Raw genomic sequence first — 21,732 nt, 5'->3', positions numbered from 1 at the left:
ATGTTCCAAATCCCGAATTGAATCTTCTGCAGTAGAGCCAACTTTATTAAACATTCTATGAAGTGTCTAATATATTTGATGCAAAATGTCTGCTGTTTTAGCCTCATTTCATATGATAGGAAACAAATTTCACATCATTTAAAACAACCTCCTTTGGTTAACCAGAACAAGACATTCAAGTTCATTATCTCAGAAGTTGGATAAAAAGCTAAAATCAATTTCATTGACTTGCAAAAAAAGGAGGAAAAATTGAGAGAGAGAAGCCTTCTAAAACATCCAACCACTGTGGGACTTCAGAATCAGGAGTAGCATCTGGTTCCAAATAAATCAAATAACAAATGCTTGAATTGTATATTTTAAATATGAGTGAAGGCAATCCTTCAACTTGTTTGATCCCAGAACATAACAAGGATTCTACAAGCAACAGAGCATCATAAAACATTGAGTGGGAAGGGAGATGAAATTAATCATAGGCAACATCTAGCTTCCTCCTCAAATTTAGTGTGTGAGGTTTGGATTTTTGTTGTAATTTTTACTTAATTAAAATGAGCCAGAGTTTTTACAAGATTATGGCATCCTTGCAAGAGCTCCCACAAGATTTGAGCATCCTTATATACTATGCACTTTTTGCATAGACTCTTGTGACTCTTATGCAAGGGATTTAGAGTTTTGTTTTGTTGTTTCCTAAGAAAAGGGGAAAATAAATGCATGGAAAGGTGAATTTAGAAAAGGTGAAGGTAAGGAAAAAAGCTGACATTTTGGGCACAGGAATACAATCTAGTGTTGCCTGACCTGACCACATAGTGGTCTTTTTAATATGGGCTGTTCAGAAACCGACATGACATGTCACAAATTAGAAGATGTGGCATCAAGTAAATTCCTTCATAAAAGGGCTTTTACAGAAAACAGTTGCTTTAGTCATATGTAAATATATGTAGAGTTAATTAATTGTTGAAAACTAATTTGATCGATCAAGTGAAATACCTTTAATTGTTTCGTTGGCTGGCATGCAGGCAGGCATTGTGAAGCTGGAGCCTATGTACCACATTAAGGAGTTCTGTGTTCCTATATATCATTCAAGGGCCACTTCTTACATCATGTCCATCACTGCATGGAATAGATCTGCCTTTGGCTGAGGAGATCTCAGAAGTTTTGTGGCAAATGGCCAGCTTCTTCCTCTAAAACAGTTGCTGCACAGAAACCCTTTGAGCATCATTGTATGTGCCAGGTAGGCCCTACTGTTGGACAAAATGAAATACTCTCTAGATCCTATGTTAGTTGATCTGTATTAATATATCTGTGATGGGGTGGGGTATAGAATCAGAAAGTCTGAGACTTGGGAGAGCCCATTGAGGCCATCAAGTCCAACTCCAAATTAAAGCATGTCCAACACATGATTGTCCAACCTTCACTTGAACACCTCCAGAGGAAGGGAGCCCACCACTTCTATGGGTCCTTGATTCCTCTATTAAACTGAAGGAGCTGACTTTATTTACCCTTGAGAGAAGATGACTGAGAGTTATATGATAGCATTCTTTATATACTTAAAAGGATGTCGTGTAGAAAGTGAAAATCTGTCTTCTCTCATTCCAGAGTGCAGGACACAGAGTAATAGATGGTAAGGCTGACACTGACTCAGTGTTACAAAACATTTTCAAACTATACTAGCAATTCAGTAGTGGAACCAATGACTCAGAGAGGTGATAGGTTCCTTTTCACACGATGGGTTTTAAGCAGAGGCTGGACAGCCATCTGTCTGAGATGCTTTGATGTGGATTCTTGCACTGAACAGGAATAGACATTGTGGACAACAGGAATAGACATTCAATGACCCCTTTCACCTCTAGGAGTCCAAATTATGATAGCATTATTCAAGTATTTGGAACGATGATGAGCAGGAAAAGGTTAAGTCTTGTTCTCTCTCATTCTACAATGTTGGGTGTAGAAGATAGGATTTAAGTGACAGGAAGGGAGATTCTGACTGAATATTGAAAAATAGTAAGACAGTAAGTCATGGTGCAATGTGTTTGTTTGCCGTAACATAGTGGACAAACCAACATGTTATGGCTTAGTGTTATGCATGAATGAGGCTAGCATGGCTGGTTTAACAAGCCATGGTCTAAAACTCCTGGCTTAGTACAATGCATGATCAGGAGTTTTAACCACAATCTTTCCCAGCCTATTTGGCATTGAGAGAGTTCTTGTCTGAACACTTTGGTCTAATTCTAGCAAGGTTCTCACTAGATTATTTGAGTTGTGTTGGTTTAAATGAAAGTCATTGTGCTGGCATTGCCTGCAGAGCAATAGGTGAACATTAAGGTGCAGAAGGCCCATGTTTTCTTTGGAAGCAGGAGAACATAATGTTCTTTGCAAAACAACAGCAGACCCAGCCAGAAGAGCTCAGAGCTCCATGATGGGCAGCCAAAATAGCTTATAGAAGGGATGGTTTTTGTTGCTCAATTATCTATTTATTTATTAGATTTATATTTTGCCTTTCGTGTGGGAACTCAAGGCAGCATATACTGCACTTCCTCCTGTTTTTCCCCACAGCAACAAATCTATGAGGTAGGCTGGGCTGAGAGAGGGGGACTGGCCTGAAGTCACCCAGAGTGCTTCCATGACTGAGAGAGGACAACAGCAACTGACTTCTGGTCTTTCTCCTGCTGTTCCTTTTTCCAGCCTTCACACTTTGGGTAATACTGCCTCTAAGCTGCCATGGCATAGTGCCAACATTTACCCAATGCTTTTTCTTTTTTCTTTTTCACAAACATACAAAATGCATATTTACAGACATTATATTATATCAATAAATTGGAGCCATAATTCATTACACTCATACATGATTAATCTATATTAACCAATTCTGCAAACCACTGAATAGTTGGAACCATGTGTTTGTGTTTCTGATGCTGAATAATAAGGGGTTTTTTTTTTATTGTAAGTCCATTTTCTTTGTCCAGAAGTCAACTCCCAAGAGGTTGAGATAGAATATAAATATCTGAAAATATTAAATCTCAAGCTTGTTTTAATAAATGTAATTGCTTCTAACCAAAATGGAGCAATATATTTAAATAATATGTTAATTTCACTGCATCTCCAACAACATACATATAATAAGGTCATTTCTAAAATATTACTTCTTATTGAAAAGGGAGTAATCTAAAAATCTATTGAAATTTCTGGTTTGTTTGAATTTTTAATTGTTTTATTATATTATAAAATACAAATAATAGCCAAGTCCAGTGGTATTTATACAATAGGAACTGGAAACTAATAACACTATAATAATTAAAGTAAACTAAACCTTTCAAAATAGAAAATGTATATCCAAGTTAAATATGATTTCTGAGATGTAAATAGACAGTTGCTTAAATTGTACAGAAGGTGCTGAATATAAAAACAAGGTTTTTTTTAACCTCTCTTCTTTTTTACTGGTTAATCCCCCAGTGCTTTTTCTGTGGGCATCCATGGAGGAAGAAGGATAAAACTTGCACTGTGATATCGCAATGCAAACTCCACCCCTTTTGCAGTGCCATACACAGAGCTTGCATTATGACACGTTTGTCATTTTGACAAAACCTCCAGATTGAGGGGACGCCATGAGGTCAATTTCTATGAGGTCTTGCTTGAAAGATTAGAAGTAGGAGGGCATGCCAGCACAGGAGATAATCGAGTGGACCAGTGTTTGGCAAGATGATGCCCACACAGGCCAGCCAACCCCACTTAAAAGATATAAACATGTCAGGGCTTGCTAAATCTTGCACCAGTGATCTCGTGTTGGGATACTCAGGTCTTGAATGAGACTTTTGACAATTGTTTACATTTTATTTTGTTTATTTATTGTGCCCACAACCAGAAAAGTTGTCAATTTCTAGAAGACACTCTATAAGGGAGCCAAATTATGCTTAGAAATGCATAGAATATAAAGTCTTAAAAAGTACAAATACACACAGTACACTTTAGGAAACTAAAATATTCATGTTATTAATAACAACAAAAGGATTCGGAGAAAGAAAAGCATATGGACAAATATACATTACATGTAGTCCTTGACTTATGATGGCAATTGGGACTGGAATTTCCATCACTAAGCAATGTGGTTGTAAAGCGTGACCGGATTGCTTAGTGATGGCAATCCCTGCAGTCCCAGTTGCCATTGTTAACTGAATCCCATGGTCATTAGGCAACACAACTTCCTGCCAGCTTCCCACAACCACAGTCAGTGGGGAAGTTGCAAGTCCTAGGCCCACAGGTAGGTAAGTGGCTGCTGCTGGGTAGGGAGGGGTGGGCAGGGGGGTGTATGGAGGAGGGTGCACAAGAGGCACGGTGCAAGGAGGGGGTGCAAAGGTATGCAAGAAGGTCGTGGGGGTGCACAAGAGACACTATACGGGAAGGGGAAGGTTTGTGAGAGGTGCCATGTGGGTCGGGAGGTCAAGGAGGGTGCGCAGGGGTGCGTGAGAGATACCACATGGATTGAGGAGGGTGCACAAAGGGACAGGTCTGGGAGGGTGCGCAAGAGGCACTGGGTGAGTCAGGGTGGTTTGAGGGTGCACGAGAGGTGCTGCGCAGGTTGGGGAGGGGGTGCAGACCGGGTCAGGGAGGGTGTGTGTGGGTGCAGCTCCCCCCCACTTATCCCATGACTTAACAATCTTTCCTGCTGGCTTCCCCTTTGACTTTCTGGGGAAGCCGGAATGGAAGATTGCAGATGGCAATCATGTGATCACAGGGCGCTTGGCAAATGGTGGTAAGTGCAAAGGAGTTGCCAGGCATCCAGATCACGATCATGTGATTGTGGGGGTGGTGGGACGGCTGCAACTCCAAGGACCAGTTGTAACCACCATTCATTCAGTGCCATCATAACTTTGAACGGTCACTGAACTAATTGTTGTAAGTAGAGGACTGCCTGTATTTAAAATATATTTTATTGGGGTAATATAGGAAAAAAGGGAAGAAGAAAAAAACTACAAGTACAAAAACTATATATACACACGCACACAAAACATGCACAAGAAATGTAAACGTTTTTGAACAATGAATTAAATCTTGCTCAGAATCTTATTGTTAAATCTTTCCATTATGTTGATAGTGAGACAATTTAAAAGCTAAGATTGAATACAATTCTGAATCCAAAGTTCTTCCTAAATCAATAAATTTTAGAATTGGATATATAATTGAACATTATATTAATGCCTTTAAACCCTATTTCTCTTCTCAAATTTGTATTAACTATGTGAACATTAAACCAAAATGGAGCAACCAGAGGGGAAGCCGAAATCATATGTGCACCTCAAATGTTACAACTTCAGTGTGAGAAGGTTGACATGCAAACCTGCTAATCTGCTAAGGTGCCCAATAAAGATGAAAAATAAGCATAATAAGAAATACATTTAGCAAGCTTTAAAATGAAAATTATTAAAAAATAATTAAATCAAGGATAGGCCTGGTGGGTGGGTGGACAAAAAGTCTACTCTGTTTGTGGTGGGCCACAGAGTTGATTTCCATTGAAAATGCATGCACCTACAGCTCATCAAAGAACTGTTGCCAGTGTTGAAACAAATAAGAAGCATTAAGAGCCCAATCTCAAGTATGAATAGGAAAGGACTCTCCTGAATTCCTGGCTTCCATCATGGAATTGTTCAGGATGGCCCCTGATTTTCTTACAAGTAGACTTTTATATCCATGTTACAAGGGCAAATTAGCAGATGATGCAGGAATTTCTCCCTTTCTTCAATTGCATTTCACCCCTTCAGTGGCACTTCTTTGTCATTCTGGGTTGGTTATCTTGTTTTTAAACAACCCAGCCACTTAGAATAATATTGCTATGAAGTCTCACAGCTATCCTTGTTTGACTACTAGGCACCACACTTTTCTGCCAGTATGGAAAGATATTTTTGTGTGACCAGCTCTTCCCCTTGGTTTGCCCCCTTTAACAATTAACTGGGTTAATGTACAGTGCATTTGGAAAGTATTCAGGCCCCCTTCATTTTTTTCAATTTTGTTATGTTGCAGCCTGATACTACAATCATTCAAATTCATTTTTTTCCTCATTAATCTACACTCAGTACCCCATAATGACAAAGTGAAAACAGAACTTTAGAAATGTCTGTAAATTTATTAAAAAGGAAAAACTGAAATATCACATTGGCATAAGTATTCAGACCCTTTACTCAGTACTTTGCTGAAGCACCTTAGGCAGCAATTACAGCCTCAAGTCTTTTTTGGTATGACGCGACAAGCTCTGCACACCTGGATTGGGGGAGTTTCTGCCATTCTTCTTTGAAAATCCTCTGAAGCTCAATCAGGTTGGATGGGGACTGTCGGTGGACAGCCATTTTCAGGTGTCTCCAGAGTTGTCCCTCAGCCATTCCTGTGTTGTTTTGGCTGTGTGCATAGGATCGTTGTCATGTTGGAAGGTGAACCTTCAGCCCAATCTGAGGTCCTGAGCACTGTGGAACAGGTTTTCATTGAGGATATCTCTGTACTTTGCTCCATTCAGCTTTCTCTCAACCCTGACCAGTCTCCCAGTCCCTGCTGCTGAAAAACACCCCCACAGCATGACGTTGCCACCACCATGCTTCACTGTTGGGATGGTATTGGGCAGGTGATGAGCGGTGCCTGGTTGCCTCAGGACATAACCTTTAGAATTGAGGCCAAACAGTTCAATCTTGGTTTCATCAGACCAGAGAATCTTGTTCCTCACAGTCTGCGAGTCCTTCAGGTGCTTTTTTGCAAACTCCAAGCGGGCTTTCATGTGATTTGCACTGAGGAGAGGCTTCCGTCTAGCCACTCTGCCATAAAGCCCAGATCGGTGGAGGGCTGGAGTGATGGTTGTCCTTCTGGAACTTCTCCACACAGGATCTCTGGAGCTCAGAGAGTGACCATCAGGTTCTTGGTCACCTCTCTTACTGAGGCTTTTCTCCCCCAATTGCTCAGTTTGGCCAGGCAACCAGCTCTTGGAAGAGTCCTGGTTGTGCCAAACATCTTCCATTTGAGAATTATGGAGGCCACTGTGGTCTTGGGAACCTTCAATGCAGCAGAATTTTTTTTGTAGCCTTCCCCAGATCTGCGCCTTGCAATAATCCTGTTTCTGAGCTCTGCAGGCAGTTCCTTTGACCTCGTGGCTTTTGCTCTGATACAGTATGCATTGTCAGTTGTGAGGCCTTCTATAGAGAGGTGTGTGCTTTTCCAAATCATGTCCAATCAATTTAATTTGATTATTGGTGGACTCCAGTCAAGGTGTAGAAACCACTCAGCAATGATCAAGAGAAATGGGCACCTGAAGTAAATTTCAAGTGTTGTTGCAAAGGCTCTGAATACTTATGCCAATGTGATATTTCAGTTTTTTCTTTTTAATAAATTTACAGACATTTCTAAAATTCTGTTTTCACTTTGTCATTATGGGGTACTGAGTGTAGATTAATAAGAAAAAAAATGAATTTGAACCATTGTATCAGGCTGCAACATAACAAAATTGAAAAAAGTGAAGGGGGTCTGAATACTTTCTGAATGCACTGTAGCTTTCCTCAATCAGGACATACACATCCCATAGATAACATTGAGGGGAGTTGTAAGGGGTGGGAATGTGAGCAAGCGCCATTGTGCAATTTGAGGATGGGGGAGCTATGCAAAAGGCATCTGCTCCTGTCTGTTTGTCATGGCTGCCTTCTCATTTACTCACAGAAGAAATGTCTCTCATTTGCTTTCTTATGGGGAGGGGGGGCTGCCAGTCCATTGTTTTTTTCCTTTTGGTTAGCAAGATGCACCTGGCAGCCAAAATACAACTCTTCCAGAGGCCAGAGCCTTGGAAAGTGGCACCGAGGATGTCAAGGGAGGAAGTGAAGAAGCCAAGGGTCAGCCTTCCAAGAAGGCTTTCCAAGCTGTACACCCACCCAACTGTTGAAACAGATATTTAACAGCAGATCCTGTGGTTCAGCAGCATTGAGCAGGTACCTCTGGAGAGACTGGAGATTGCCCCTTGCCCTCTGCTGCCTGACACAGCTCTTCTCCAGGTTTGGAGGCCATTGCAAAAGGCCTAGGACCAAGTCCCCAGTCCAACCTAAAATTGAGGACATGGCTGTGTTGAGAACTGAGAGCACCGTCAGGAAGACAAATCCATGCAAATTAATTGCAGACCTGCTCCCCCCCCAAAAAAACTGCTTATAAGGAAAACCCCCTAAAAGACAAGATGTGCACCAGTAAAGATGTTCACAAAAGTTTGCATCTTTCCCCCACTTCCAACATTGCATATTCATGATGAGTTACAGCCTCATTTTATTATGAATGAAACCCCAGTGTTGCTTTTCCTTAAGAGGCTGCATCAATATCACTACCAGCCAAATTGTTACTCCATAATGTACTGAACTGCCCTGCAGAGTGCTTGTTTGTTTGATTAATATTTGGCTTTTCTGGGGAGGTTTGCTGTAAGCAAGACTTTAATCACACTGTAGTCATTTAGGAATAACTTACAGAATTATCGCTGCATAATATGCTAGGAGATCCTGAAAGACCAAGATGTATCATGTAGCTCCTAGCCACCTCTCCGGGGCCCTTTTAGCATCTTTGGAACCAAGTATTTTGCAGAGTAATTTATACCCTGAATGAGTCCAGAAAACTTAGGTAACACTGAAAAAGTAAATCTAGTCTTGCTAGTGGTCTAAATTCAGAAGACCTAAATTGAAATCCTTTTCCAACCAAATCACATGTGATAACAGGGAAATAAGGTGAATGGCAAATTACTTTAACAAAAGTGTCCCAACACTATATAAAGTAACCTTTAGGTTGTTGCTCATTTGCTGCCATGTCTTCATGATGTTGCCTTTGGCTGATCCACAACCCATGGCTGAGACATCTTAAAGGAGTCTTTGCCATTTGCTTCCAACAGTTTTTGCTGCAGATATGATCTGGCATGCTTCACTGACAAGTTGGTTGCCTGCTGATATTTGCCATTTTAGGCTGCAGTGGGCCCACCCTGTAGACTCTGGTCTCGCCTTCCATGGCCATTTTGGCTTGGGTGCAGGAGATTCTGGACCCTTGGTTCCCACAGAGGCATCTGTCTGTGTAACACTTACCAGGAGCTTTTTAAAGTATTTGTCAGGTCTTATGCCAGCTTCTTACAGGTAGTCCTTGGATTACAACCATTTGCCCAGCAATGGTTCAAAGTTACAACTGCACTGAATAAGGGGGACTTGCAGCAGGTTCTCAGAATTCCAGCCATCACAGCGCTCCTCAGTCATGTGATCGTGATTTCTGTTGTTCCCTGCCAGCTTCCCACCAGTAAAGTCAGTGGGAAAGTCAGGAAGTCAGCAGTCACAATCACATAAGGTCCTCACTTAATGACCCACACGGTCTTTGGGTTATGACGGCAACCAAGACTGCTGCAATTGCTAAGTGCGTAGCAACAGAAATTCCAGTCTCAATTGCAATTGTACAAGGACTATCTGTACTTACTTACTTACTTACTTATTGCCACACTCTGTACAGACTCAGAGTACCATACATTAAAAAACAATCACAACAGCAAAACAGAAATAATCATCTTTAAAGCTGTTGACAACTTTCAGGAGTCCTCATGCTGTGCCGCACTACAGGTCAGTTTACACTAAGAGCCAGGTTTTCCAAGCTGCATTTCACTAGTTCTGCCATTGTTGAGTGCATAACAGGTTTTCCATTGCTTCTGCCATCGAGGAATTTTGCATGGTTGTAGTTTTTTATTACTTTATTTTTCCTGTTACCTCTGAGGACTCCTGCAAGAGCACTGCTGCTGTTGTCTTGACCAAGCAAGTTTCCAGAACCAGTCTAATGCAGTTGCAGTTTCTACCACAATTTCCTAGCTCCTTGGGGTGGGGAGAATCATTTGACCCATTCTTACAGTACCAGGTGCCATGGTGATAACTTGTAAGTAAGAAAGTTTAAAACAAACTAAGGGGACAATTTAATTTGGAATCATTTACTTTAAAGTACTTTTTAAATAAATAAATAATCCATACCTCTATGGGAAAGAGGACTGTTTAGATTTGCCAAAGAAAATGATTGGCTTTGCCAAACAAAGAGATAGGGAAAGTTGCAAAAGTTCATCTGACCATAGAACTGCAGAATCCTGAATGCAACCAAAAAGTTAAGGATACAGAGAAGGGGGGGGGGGCTTTCTTTTATTTTTACTTCTCCTTTTTAGATTATAAATTAAAGAAAAGAAATGGCTACTACTAAGAAAGCAGCAAAATTTGCAGAAGGGAGGAGAGGATCTTTGACAGAGCAAATGACAGAAAAAGGGATTACACCAGAGATATTGCAAAGGATGTCCAAGGACTCAGGGAAAAATGTGACTAAATCTGTCAAGAGAGATTTAGCCTCATTGGAAGGGAGGATGGAGGAAAAATTTGTAAACATAGAAGAAAAGATGAATAAAAAATTTGAAGAATCTGCAATACAAATAAGTGACACAGAAACACTAAGCCAAGAGATGGAAAAAGATTTAGATAATGTGACACTACTGGATTTAAAAGAAAGAATTTTGCTTGGGATTGAGAGTAGCTACAGAACAACCACACAAAAATAGTAAGCTGAAAGTTGCTGAAGCCTTTAAAAAAATTAGAATGGGAGGAAGAAGACATGGATGCAGAAGTGGGCATGGTGTACAGGATCAATACAAGAAATAAAAAGAAATGTACCAAGAAATACATTTGTGCACCTTGTTAGGAAGAAGTCAGGAGATCAGGCCTTACGACAATGTCTTAACACCAAGTTAAGGATTAATAATGCCAGAATATTGCATAAGAGAAAAGAATATAAAATCGACTTGTTTGATCAGGGATAAGACAATAAGTACTTCTATAAAATACTGGAAACCCTTTATAGACTTTTTGCTCAAAATGGACAGGCATGAGTTGATTATTTTTGGACTTGCCAATTGAAAGTGGTTGGACATGGAAAGAAGTGAACTATGTGATATAATTTTAAAGGGGGAGAAGTGATACTAAGTTTGTAAGTGCTGTAAAGAAGATTGGAAGTTTTTTCTTTTAAATATCTTTTTCTTTTTTATTTTCTGCACTTTCTAATTTTCCTTTCTCAGTTTCATTTTCTGTATTTTCTTATGTATAAAGATAATTTCACCCATTTAAAAAACTTTAATAAAAGAGAGAGAGAGAGAGAGAGAAAAGAGCACTAGACCCACCTACAGAAACAGCACAACTGACAGTCACAGGGATGGAGGAGGAATTGGGAGGTTCATTGGAAAGAACTTAACTCTCACTTCTCCCCTGCACCCCCATCCTTAAGCAAGACATAGTAATTTTGCCTCTAACACCATACTAAATACAGTCAACATTAGGAGTCACCATTGAGAGCCTTATCAAAGGAATTTCTCATTTATTAAAGTCATATTGTTTCAGTTTTTATACCCTCTATACCTATAGAACTCTCAATGTGGTTAACAACAAAATATAAAACACTGCTATAACCCAGGAAAGAAAGTTGCAATTATTAATCCACTCAGAAGGCCTGGCTGAAGAGGAAGAACTTGACTCCATTTCTGAAGAGAAGAGTACAAAACAATTCCTGAGGGAGCACATTACATAACTTAAGAGTAACAGAGTGGAAGGCCTCACGAGCTGAGCTTGAAAAGTGAAGGCATCTTGAAGAGGTTCCTGTTGAAATAGGTGGTCTTATAGATACAGCGGTCAAGTCTTCTTAGGGCTTCATTGGTTAAAACCAACACTTTAAACTGTGCCTGGGAAGGGATTGGTAACAAAATTTCCCACAAGGTGCAGTAGATGACTCCATTAGGGTCTACTATTAATGATAACTTCAATATATCACCCACTACCTATAATTCTAGACGTGGATCCTTTTAGCTGGAGTGTGTTGCAGTTGAACCCAGTATTCTCTGCATATCAAGCACAAATTCTGAACAAACAAACTTCTGGGTTCCTCCAGGAGCTTCAGATGGCTCCCATTTGTGACTTATCAAAGGACATGGGCCAGGCAATTTATTAAAGTCTTCCAAATATCTTGAAGTGGCAATTTTATATTTCTGCCTGTTTACCAGAAAATATGACTTATTGGAGTCAGGGGAATGTCCTTGGATCTTTCAGGGGCACGTTTTGCGTGAAAGCTTGTCCTAATACTAACATTTCTCTTTTTTTCCAAAACCTCCAACAGGTTCTTGAACGGTTGTTCCAGAAGGGATTTAATGTGGCAGCATCCTGTGGTGGAGGCGTGGATTCCTCCCAGTTCAGTGAATATGTGCTGTGTCGTGAGGACAGGAGACCACAGCCCAATACCACAATCAGAATAAAGCAAGAACCCCTAGATTAAGGACCTACCCCCTCCCTCCTTTGAAAGAGTAGATGTGTTCAAAAGTCCCTTGGGTGGAAACACTCAAGACTCACACAACAGTATTATGCAGGAGCAGCCAACCTGTTTATGGAACAACCCTGTTGCATGGCCAGCCATGTACTCTCACATGGAAGCAAAGACAACAACACAATATAGGGTTGTTTGCTTTATTACTCAAGTCTTCAAGGTGCACTTGGAAACCTGACGTTTTATGGGATTGTGTGCTTCTGGCACATGGAAAGAAGTGATGCTTCTGTAAAGAATTGATTTTGGACTGAATTTGGTGGAAATACCAATTTATGTAATTAAACTATGTCTCATTGAAGGAATAGGCCCACCAGCTTTCTGGAGGACAGCTCCTCTGTGCTATGAGTGTGTCAAGACCTTGACAGCTGCCACAAGGAAGCTGGTAGTGTGCTGAGTGTCTTCCCCGTGCCCCTGGCCAAGTACTATCTCTGGCCTGTCAGTCATACGTTCATATCTCCATTTGTTACTCATGATCTTTCTCTCATTTCTTTGATTCATTGCATTAGGGTTTATTTTTCTATGACACCTACAGTTGTCTTAGAGAAGCCACTTCAGATAGGGATCAAAGTTGTTATGGTGCTGAACCTGATTTCATTCTTTTCAGTCCCACGTGTTTGCTGTCCTCTCACAGACACACACACATCTGACACAGCTGCAAATTCTCAAAAATGGAGGTTCAAATCAAATCCTTTTGCAAAGTTGCACAACTTTTAATAGGTCCTGAGGTGGGCCCAAGTTAAGGTTGTGCCGTCCTTTTATTTTGGTCATTTAAGAACAGAAACTGCCTAAACAATGTCTCAGTTACCTTTCCTCCTCCTTTTGAATTCAATCCCCATATTGCCTTGACACATGGAAATGGATGATGCCAACACTGATTGGATGTTGCGTGTCATCTTTTTAAATGACACCTACAAAGGTATGATACATTTCTTCTTTAAGCAAATACTTTGAATGCTTTGGTTCCATTCTCAAACCCTTTGGCATCAGCATTCTTTGAGAAAATAAACTTGGCTTTCAATCTCTGAGCAGTCATGACAGTTCAGATGATCTAGGAAAATCTGCCCATTACACTATGCCATAATTTGGTTTTGGCTTCATGTGTTGTATGAACCATTCTCTAGTTTGTATATCTTGATTGACAAATTAGTGCATCCTTCCTAACCAAGGGAATTTCAGGTGTTTTGGGGCTGCCATTTCCTAAAATCTAAGCTGCTGGAGGTAACACAGGAACAGGGATGATGAACACAATGTGTGAACCTAATCACTAGCACTGTTTACTAAAAAATGTCCAGTCAATCTGGAAGAATGATGTGGTCTGTCAACTATTGGCTTCACCTGCTCATTGATTGGTTTCGTGCAAAACTCAGAAACCCAAGCCTGGGTCAACATGCACGCAGATAGTGGGCTGCATTTATAGCCCATGGTAGGCTCAAACATCGATGGCCTTTAAGACTTCATGGGATGGCTTGGTTCATGCAACTTGCTAAGGTAAACATTTGGGTTCCTAGAATGCACTGAATCTCAAACATCCACCCTTCAGCTTAGCCTATCATGTTGCATGAAGTGTTTGTGTCTTGTGAGCAGTCCCAATGCAAGGCTCCGCTCAAAAGGTTTAAGAAACAAGGGCAGGGAACTGAGGAGTACCCAACTTTTCACCACTGATGCCTACTGAGCAGGCCACTGAGTGAGAATCCAGACATTCTGACCAGTCTTTTTCATGTAACCTTTTTTACTGACAACTTCATGGAGAATCACATTGAGTTGGACCTATGAAATATATCTGCAAGTTCATGGATCAAGCTAAGTTTGCTTACTCACAATGCATTTCTCATGAGCACCTCTTCAAAAATCTAGGCTTGAAAGAAATCTTTGTATGAGGAGTATTCAGTCAAAAAATCATGTATTTTATACTACAAATGTACATCAATTCTATATCAGTTTAATGTCAGACTGTGAAATCCTGGGAATTGTAGTTTTGATAAGGTCTTGATATATTAAATATTTGATCTGACCAAGAACCTTCATTGCTTTTTTTCCCTTCAAAGCTACACTTCCCAAGATCCTTCCCAGGGCAGGAAGCACTGCAGGCCATACTTTGTTTAAGCCTGGAGTGCAGACCGAACTAATGCTGTGCCAATTCAAAACATTTAGGAGAAAAGGCAATTTTCTTGAATCTGTAAACCTGCTAAAATAGGTTGACAGCTCTAATTCCTTGAAACCCAGGGAAAAGATATAGATGTACACTACTGGAATTTGGCAGGGGCGCATAGAATGAAATGGTACAGTGCCAAATGATTCTCCCATTGATTTTGGTGCCCCTTGTGCAGAATTTCATTAAGGAGATTTTGGAGCCTGGCAAGCTGCTTGTCTGAGTAGTATTTCCAAATTTTGAGCTGACCCAGACATGTTTTTTACATCATTTCATCAGCAAGAAGAGAAATAATAGAAGGGTATGAATAAAAATTGCCCACCAAATTTGTGGGCAGAGGGGAATTTCTTCAGGGTAAAGAGTAGTTCTCCAACAATTTCTTTAAGGACAAAACTTCACTTAGCTGTGACCATGGGAGAGAGTGTCAACATTTACAAGATGGCAGTCACAGTATTGCAATTTGCAAGATGCTGCCCCTGCAGGTTTGCAGAGCTTGCTACACCCTGCAGATGCTGCTGACTCTGACAGTACCACCATGACTGAAAAAGAGCTGGGAGGAGTTCTTCATGATCCCCTGGGCTTTAATGGAGACACAGAGAACCTGGAGGCACAGATAGCTGGGAAAGGATAGTGCTACTAGGAAAAACAGGACATTCACACACACCCCTTAGCTACCTCAGAGCTAAATAAGTGCAAAATCACCATAGCACAACCACTTTTTCCACTAAAATTCTTTTTTTCAAAGTAAGTACAGTTTTTTAAGTACACTACTTTCATCAAACTGAGTGAGAACTGATGAGCAAAAAATTTAGGAGAATTTCTCCATCTGTCCCCTCAAAGCAACTGGTCTAGGATTATCTATGCAGAACAATTGCTGCATTAGCAGATTTTGTGCCATCAAGTTAGTTTAGTATCTTTTCTAAATAAAATGGTTAACGCCATCCCTTTTGTAAGTAAAATACCTATTAAATTGTATTGTACTGTATATGCTTAATATTGCACCTTCTCAGCATTCCTCTTGCCCTTCACAAAACAGACCATGCGATGTGTCCATCAACCATTCTTTGGTGTTTGACATAAAGTCAAACACCAAACATGCAGAATTTTACTTTATTTCAGTGTTTGAGAACAGAATTTGGATATTCCAAGTTGATTCTCCTCGGACACTCCTCCTGGGTAGTGTGCTTGAATCAGAGTAGAATGGTGTTCTTTCACAATTCTTATGTATCTAACTGGCACTGGCACTTCATGGTGGATCATGTAGTTTGACCTCTTGCACCAAGAAACAGCGCTGAGGTTCTGCTAAATCTCCCCCAGATGTTTTTCTTCTTTTTAATACATCAGTACTTCAGTTTGAATGCCTCACACAGAAGTTATCCCATGCATGTTCTATTTCAGGGAATGTGTGCAAGGGTTGAACCTCTTGGGTCTAGTTGAGCATATAGAAGTTTTTAAAATAAGTTATTTCAGCAATAGACCCATGGCAGTTGTAATATGACTTAGGAGTTTGGTACATCAGATGGTATTCAACCTTCCAAAGCCATTTCTTTGTGGAACAAATCTCAGGCCCACTAAAAATATATAAGCTTTCACAGACTCCAGTTTAGAAATGTTTTTGCAATCTGGACTGATTGATTCACCTCTTTGCCTATATCTACAGTAACCCAATCTTGATGCATTCATCATTTTTATGGCACTCTACCAAGTCTCTGTTTAAAAAAAAAAAAAAATCCCAAACCTCTCAGGTCAGAAAGTTCATGCTGAGTGGTTTCTCTGTAAACATTTGCCTTTTCAGCAAGCAACTGTGGAAACTGATAAGCAAATTGTATGCCAATCAAAATGGCTTCACTGTGTGTGATTCATTACCAAGATGCCAAGTCCTGCTGAAAATACTGACCAAGCAGGGGTGTCCACAGAGGATGCAGCCAAAAAGTCATGCGTGAGATATATAAAAAGTGTGTGGTAATGGGTGGTACTGTTGTGGTTGCGATCTTAACTTTTTTATGATCTCCTGTGAGGAAGCCCTAGGAAAGATAAGAAATTAAAGCAAAATCTTGTATGTGGGATATCTGAAAGACTATATATTTTATCAGAAGTCTGTTCATGATTTTCCACCCTCCACCACTCCCCTCTTCCATAAATCAGCTTCAAAGTTTGCTAAGCCTCTTGGGAAGGTGCTACTATAAAAGGTTATAGCAAATGGGAAACTCTGAGTCATGATTCCAGAGCACTTTCTGCAAAACAGCAGTGAAATGGGAAGGACATGTGGAAATGATCACCCCATAAGGAAGAGATGGCTCCTCTTTAAAGCAAAACATAATGTTTGGCTAACAGACTTCAGGTTGCAGAATGAAAGGTCTAATTTCATATGCAAGTGTGTTTTTCAATGCTTGCATCTTCAAACATCAATGACAGCTGTGTCTTATTTATTTCTCCCCTATTATGCATAGCAGATTGTATCTTCTAAAGGGGAAAACAACTATAACAACAAACTCCATTTCTGATCCAACTGGTGTATGGAAAAAAAAGGCATCCAATTTGAAAGCAAAATGCCTGGCAATTGAGTTGATTCAAATGGCCATTTTGATTAGAACTTTTCTACACCTCCACAAATGTCTCCTGGAGTGGTGGTAACATTTGGATTACTGTGTAACTGAGGAGGTGTGCTTCAGAATCTTCCAACAGCCCAAAGAGTCCAAACATATCTTTGTTCCAGCTGTTTGGGGTAACTCACTGTAACTCAATATTGCTCTCTGGAACAGAACAACAAAAAAAGACCATTTTCCTGGCTATGTTAGAGGAGCCAATTTTATATCAGAAAGATTGAAAATTAATTGGTTGATGAAAGCCGCACTCATCTTTCTTGACAGCATGCTTGACACAAGATGGCATAACTGATGATTTAAAACTAATATATGTTTGTGGGTATTTTGCTAATATTTTAAGAAAATGTTTATCTTTGCTCATGACCACACAAAAACATGAAACAAATTGACAAATTATCCATCTCCTGGGTGACCTTTCAGCAAATGGATTTGTTTTCTTTCAAAACATGCACAAGGAATTGTTTTGTGTAAATGGACATATTTCTACCATGTAAAAGCAAAAACATCAAAAGCCATTTAAATCTAGTGAGTAGAAGGAATTTCTAAATATAAGGTGTGGGATTTTGTATTGCCTGGTCATGGGCCATCATTTGGGCAAATGGAGGTGTCTTCTGCTTTTCCTTGTTTTTCTTCGTCGCATTTTTGTTTCAAGCAGTAAGAAAAATCCAAGCAAACACCTTCTTTCTCTGTAGTCTGTAAATAATGGCCCACTCAATTAACTCAAGCATTTTATGGTAAACCAGACAATGGTCACCAGCTATGCTGGCACTGCTACCTAATGAAACTAAAATAGCTTTTTAAAAAAGCTCAAGTAAATGGTTACCATAGAATGTGTTTAAAAGATATGACCCACTTTTCTCCACCTGATATTCCTGATATTGTAAAATGGCAGGCATGACAGCTGATTTCTCCTGTCTGTTTGGCTTCCCACAGGATAGATCTCACTTTAGACCCAGTAGATTTTGACTCCTTCTCCAGCAGACATCTCAGCTTCACTACTAGTTCCGAGCATTATTTTTTGATGCCATCCTTTTCGTTATAGGTCCTTCTGAACAAACTCTTCAAAATCAACAGTACCAATTGTATTTTTTTCCTTAAACTGTACACTTACTAATTTGACCAATCAGCAACTTCAAATATGTAACGAGTGGGGTAATTGTGGAGAAAAACTAGATGCCAGTCAAGGGAACTCAGCTGAGAAGGGAAAGCAGAGATTACATGCACATAGCATTTCGTTCAGCAAATGAATGGCCCATTGTGCCAAAACAAAGGCAATGGCAGACCAATGCTTCACTTTCAAAGCATTTTGAGATGCCTCTCTCTACAAAGAAAAATATTCCCAGTAGTTTTTATTTTTTTCCTAGAAATTCCAAGAGGACTTTCTTCAGGTAAGTTTCCCAAAAAAAGTATTTCACAGCCAGGGACCATGACAAAGAGGTGCTCCTCCCTGGCCATCTTACCTCTTATCTCAGGAGCACACAGAAACATTGATATGGGAATGGATTTGGCTTGGGATAACATCCCTTTTAGGACCACCAGAACATATTGTACAAAACTTTTGGCCCAGAGTTTGAGGGGCCATGGGTGGTTTAAGGGTCAAAAAGATGCTTAAAAATTGCATATGCATAAGCTGCCAGCCACACCTACCAAGAAAGTTGCCCACTCGTCTTCTAAGCAGTCGAAACTCCATGGAGCTGCAAAGCCTCGTGGATTCCTTCCAGTCACCTACAACAGGCTGGGGAAATGAGACAGAATTTAAACCACCCTCTCACCCTGTAGAGAGTAAGAAAGACAACCTTGATGGAGATATGCAAACTCTGTTACCGAAGTGACAAGGGGAAAAACCTATCTTAAGTCCAAAACAAGCAGAAAATATTCAGAAGAGGCTCAGACAGACACCTCTCTAATTCACAGGGGTATAAGAAGAAGGAGGCAATGCAGCACAATCAGACTTACAAGATTCTGTTATAGCCAGTCTCAATAAAAGTAGTTTTAGCCTTTATGTGGAGTTGATTTTCTGGTCTGATCTAATTGGTAGCCCCTCTTTTTTCTAGGTTCTTTCCTCCAAAATGGTTGGTGTTTGCATAAGGAAAATGACCACTGGGGGTGGGAGCGGGGGGGAGAAATGTATACACTACAATGTATTCCTTCTCCATTCTAGATTTCCTCTTTACCTTCATCTATCCAGAGTTTTTGGATTAAAGTATGTCAACAAACATGGATTTTTGATGTATTTATTTATTTATGCATTTTTATCTTCTGCAGAATGGGATTCATTTCTTCAATCCACTTCCACCCACCTTCTGATTTGATCCCACCTTGGGAGTTAGATGATTGTGGTCTCCAGCATGGTGCCCAGTCACCCCAATAGGCTCAATGAGTCTTGCCTTGAAATCTGTTAGGCTTCTTCCCCCACCTGCATTTCTCTGAGGCTCTTTTCATTAGAAATAAATAAAGGGAAAACTGCAAAGTGAAGTTCTAGTCTCAAGTATCTTCTCTCCTTCCACATATATCCCAGAGACTGTCTTCAAAAATAAAAGTGGCAGGGGGCTTCATATAGAAATGAGTTCTTTTGTATAGAAGCATAGGGAATGGCCTTGAAGGACAGTGGGAAGATCTGTAACCAAGGTAACAATCAGACAAGCACAGCTTAAGTTCATTCCAAGAAACAAATTTAAGAAAACACCTCAGGCTGGCCCCTCCCAAATTCACACAAAGGTAAAGTGAGGGAGGAGTGCATTCAGACTTGCAAGTTTCTGTTGCTATAGCTGTTCCAATAAAAGCAGTTTTAGACTTATATTGCATTGGCTTCCCTACAGGGCTGACATCTTGCTCCAGAAAAGAATACATCTGAAGCCAAGGGAGACAGAGGCTGATGGGGAGCATTCCCACCCCTTCACATTCTGATAAAAGGGAACTTTGTGACTGCTATGCTTGTGTGTGGCAGCCATTTTCTCATCCAGATTCCAAATATGTCCTTGAATTAGACTGAGAAAAAGGGACTGAAAAGAAATATGAACCCGGGTCTTTCAGAGCCTGCTGTATGCCACCACCTCTCTTTACCGCAGCTGGTTAGGTTAAACCAGAAGCAAAACATTTGGTACTGAATCCTGAACAATGGTGTTATTTTGTAGGGAGCCTGGGAAAGGATTAGAACCTAGTCCACGTTCTGGTTTTGCAGCACGGGGGGGGGGGGGGGGGGGCGGGAAGGTCCTGTGCATAAATGAAGAGGATTTGATTGTGCTTGTTGTAATAGCTTGGATGATTGGGTTTATGAGCCAGAAGAAAGTCTGCTTCCACCCTCAGGGCTGCACAGACAAAGCCCTAATGTGATGCCAGATTAAAGCAATCTATCTGGAGGGCACATAACAATCCACAGCTGGTAGATGGACAGAATATAAAGGAGGGAGGGAGGGAGGGAGAAATCAAGCAGGGGGAGGAAAGCCTTGCACCCAGGCAGAAGCTGGATGGCTTTAATCTGATTGCTAAAGCTACACATGCTTCTGGTCACATCACCCTGGGCAGGCAGATAGGAGCAGGGTGCTTACAGAAAAGAATTCTGCTCTTGGTCACACACTAACTTTATTTTATTGATTTATTTATTATTATTCTATTCTTCCAAGTGAATGTCACAGTCCAATCAACTGTGTGGATTTGGGTGCTAGTTGAGGATTCATGGAGATATCTTGTTCACCTTCCAGTCACTCTGCAGTTCCTTGCCCTGGTTGCTAAGCTGAGGGAACCGAACCATTGTAACCCACTTATCATTTGATGCCCAAGAAGTATGGCATCAGATGCTGCCCTCGTTTACCTGTGCAATGGTTGATCCAGTATGGAAAATGACTTTATCATTCTGGGTTGTCAGCTGAGACCTTTCTGGCATGGATGACTTTTGGACCAGCATGACATGGTGGGGATCGAGGATGATAATAATTTCCAGTCTGAGTAATAAACAAAGTTCTCTAACTGCATTACAAATATGCTTAAAAAACTGAAACAGTAAAACATTAAAAATATAAAGAGAGAGAATGCATTAAATAAGACAGGATACTAAAAACAAACAAAAGCCACTTTCCGCATATAATTCCTAGTACATATTACTGAAATCTGGCTGAGTACAGAGGGACTGGCAACAGCTGTGACCCCCCCCCCCCAGGCAAGGTGGCAGAACAGCTATTGTCATCTGGAAACTCTTGTGGCTTTTAGGGCTGCTGCCCCACAGATGCCCAGGTGTGAGACTCTGTTGATAAAGTTAAGCTCTAGAGATCAGTTGGGATTACTGCTACCATACCAGCCTCCCTGCTGCATAGTGGCTTCCCTCCCTGACCTGCTTAATGCTGTGGCCAGGTTGGCAGAGGAGTTCCCCAGACTTTTGGTATTGGAGAACTCTCCCTGGGAACCAGACTGGACATGATTCGGGAGTTCACAGCCACTATGGACTATTAGAGGAATGACTCACAGCAGTGGTCACATATTAGGCCTGTTTTTTGGCTCAGGGTAGTGGTGACATGGTCTGGATTTGAGGGATGCTACCATCAGTCCCTTGTCATGATCAGGTCATTCTTTGTTAGACTTGGAGTTCTCTCCAACCACTCCCCAACATAGGAAGAAAGGACC

At 40.7% G+C, this 21,732-nt stretch overlaps 1 protein-coding gene across 5 annotated transcripts in view; it reads left to right on the top strand.

The window, feature by feature from the left end:
• KCTD15 (potassium channel tetramerization domain containing 15) overlaps positions 1 to 17,728 on the top strand; it is a 65,182-nt gene extending 47,454 nt beyond the window's left edge. For all 5 annotated transcript variants that reach the window (XM_088135839.1, XM_088135840.1, XM_088135838.1 and 2 more), the window contains exon 5: positions 12,157 to 17,728. In XM_088135839.1, the coding sequence (XP_087991965.1) occupies positions 12,157 to 12,312 (156 nt within the window). In that variant the 3' untranslated portion in view covers positions 12,313 to 17,728. The remainder of the gene's footprint in view (positions 1 to 12,156) is intronic.
• The last annotated feature ends 4,004 nt before the right edge of the window (positions 17,729 to 21,732 follow it).

The sequence above is a fragment of the Python bivittatus genome, unplaced genomic scaffold (genome assembly GCF_059951505.1).
Source record: "Python bivittatus isolate LINGU-HERP-01145 unplaced genomic scaffold, Pbiv_v1 ctg000190_np1212, whole genome shotgun sequence".
Classification (NCBI taxonomy): Eukaryota; Metazoa; Chordata; class Lepidosauria; order Squamata; family Pythonidae; genus Python; species Python bivittatus.
This window is presented reverse-complemented; position numbering and strand designations above follow the sequence as displayed.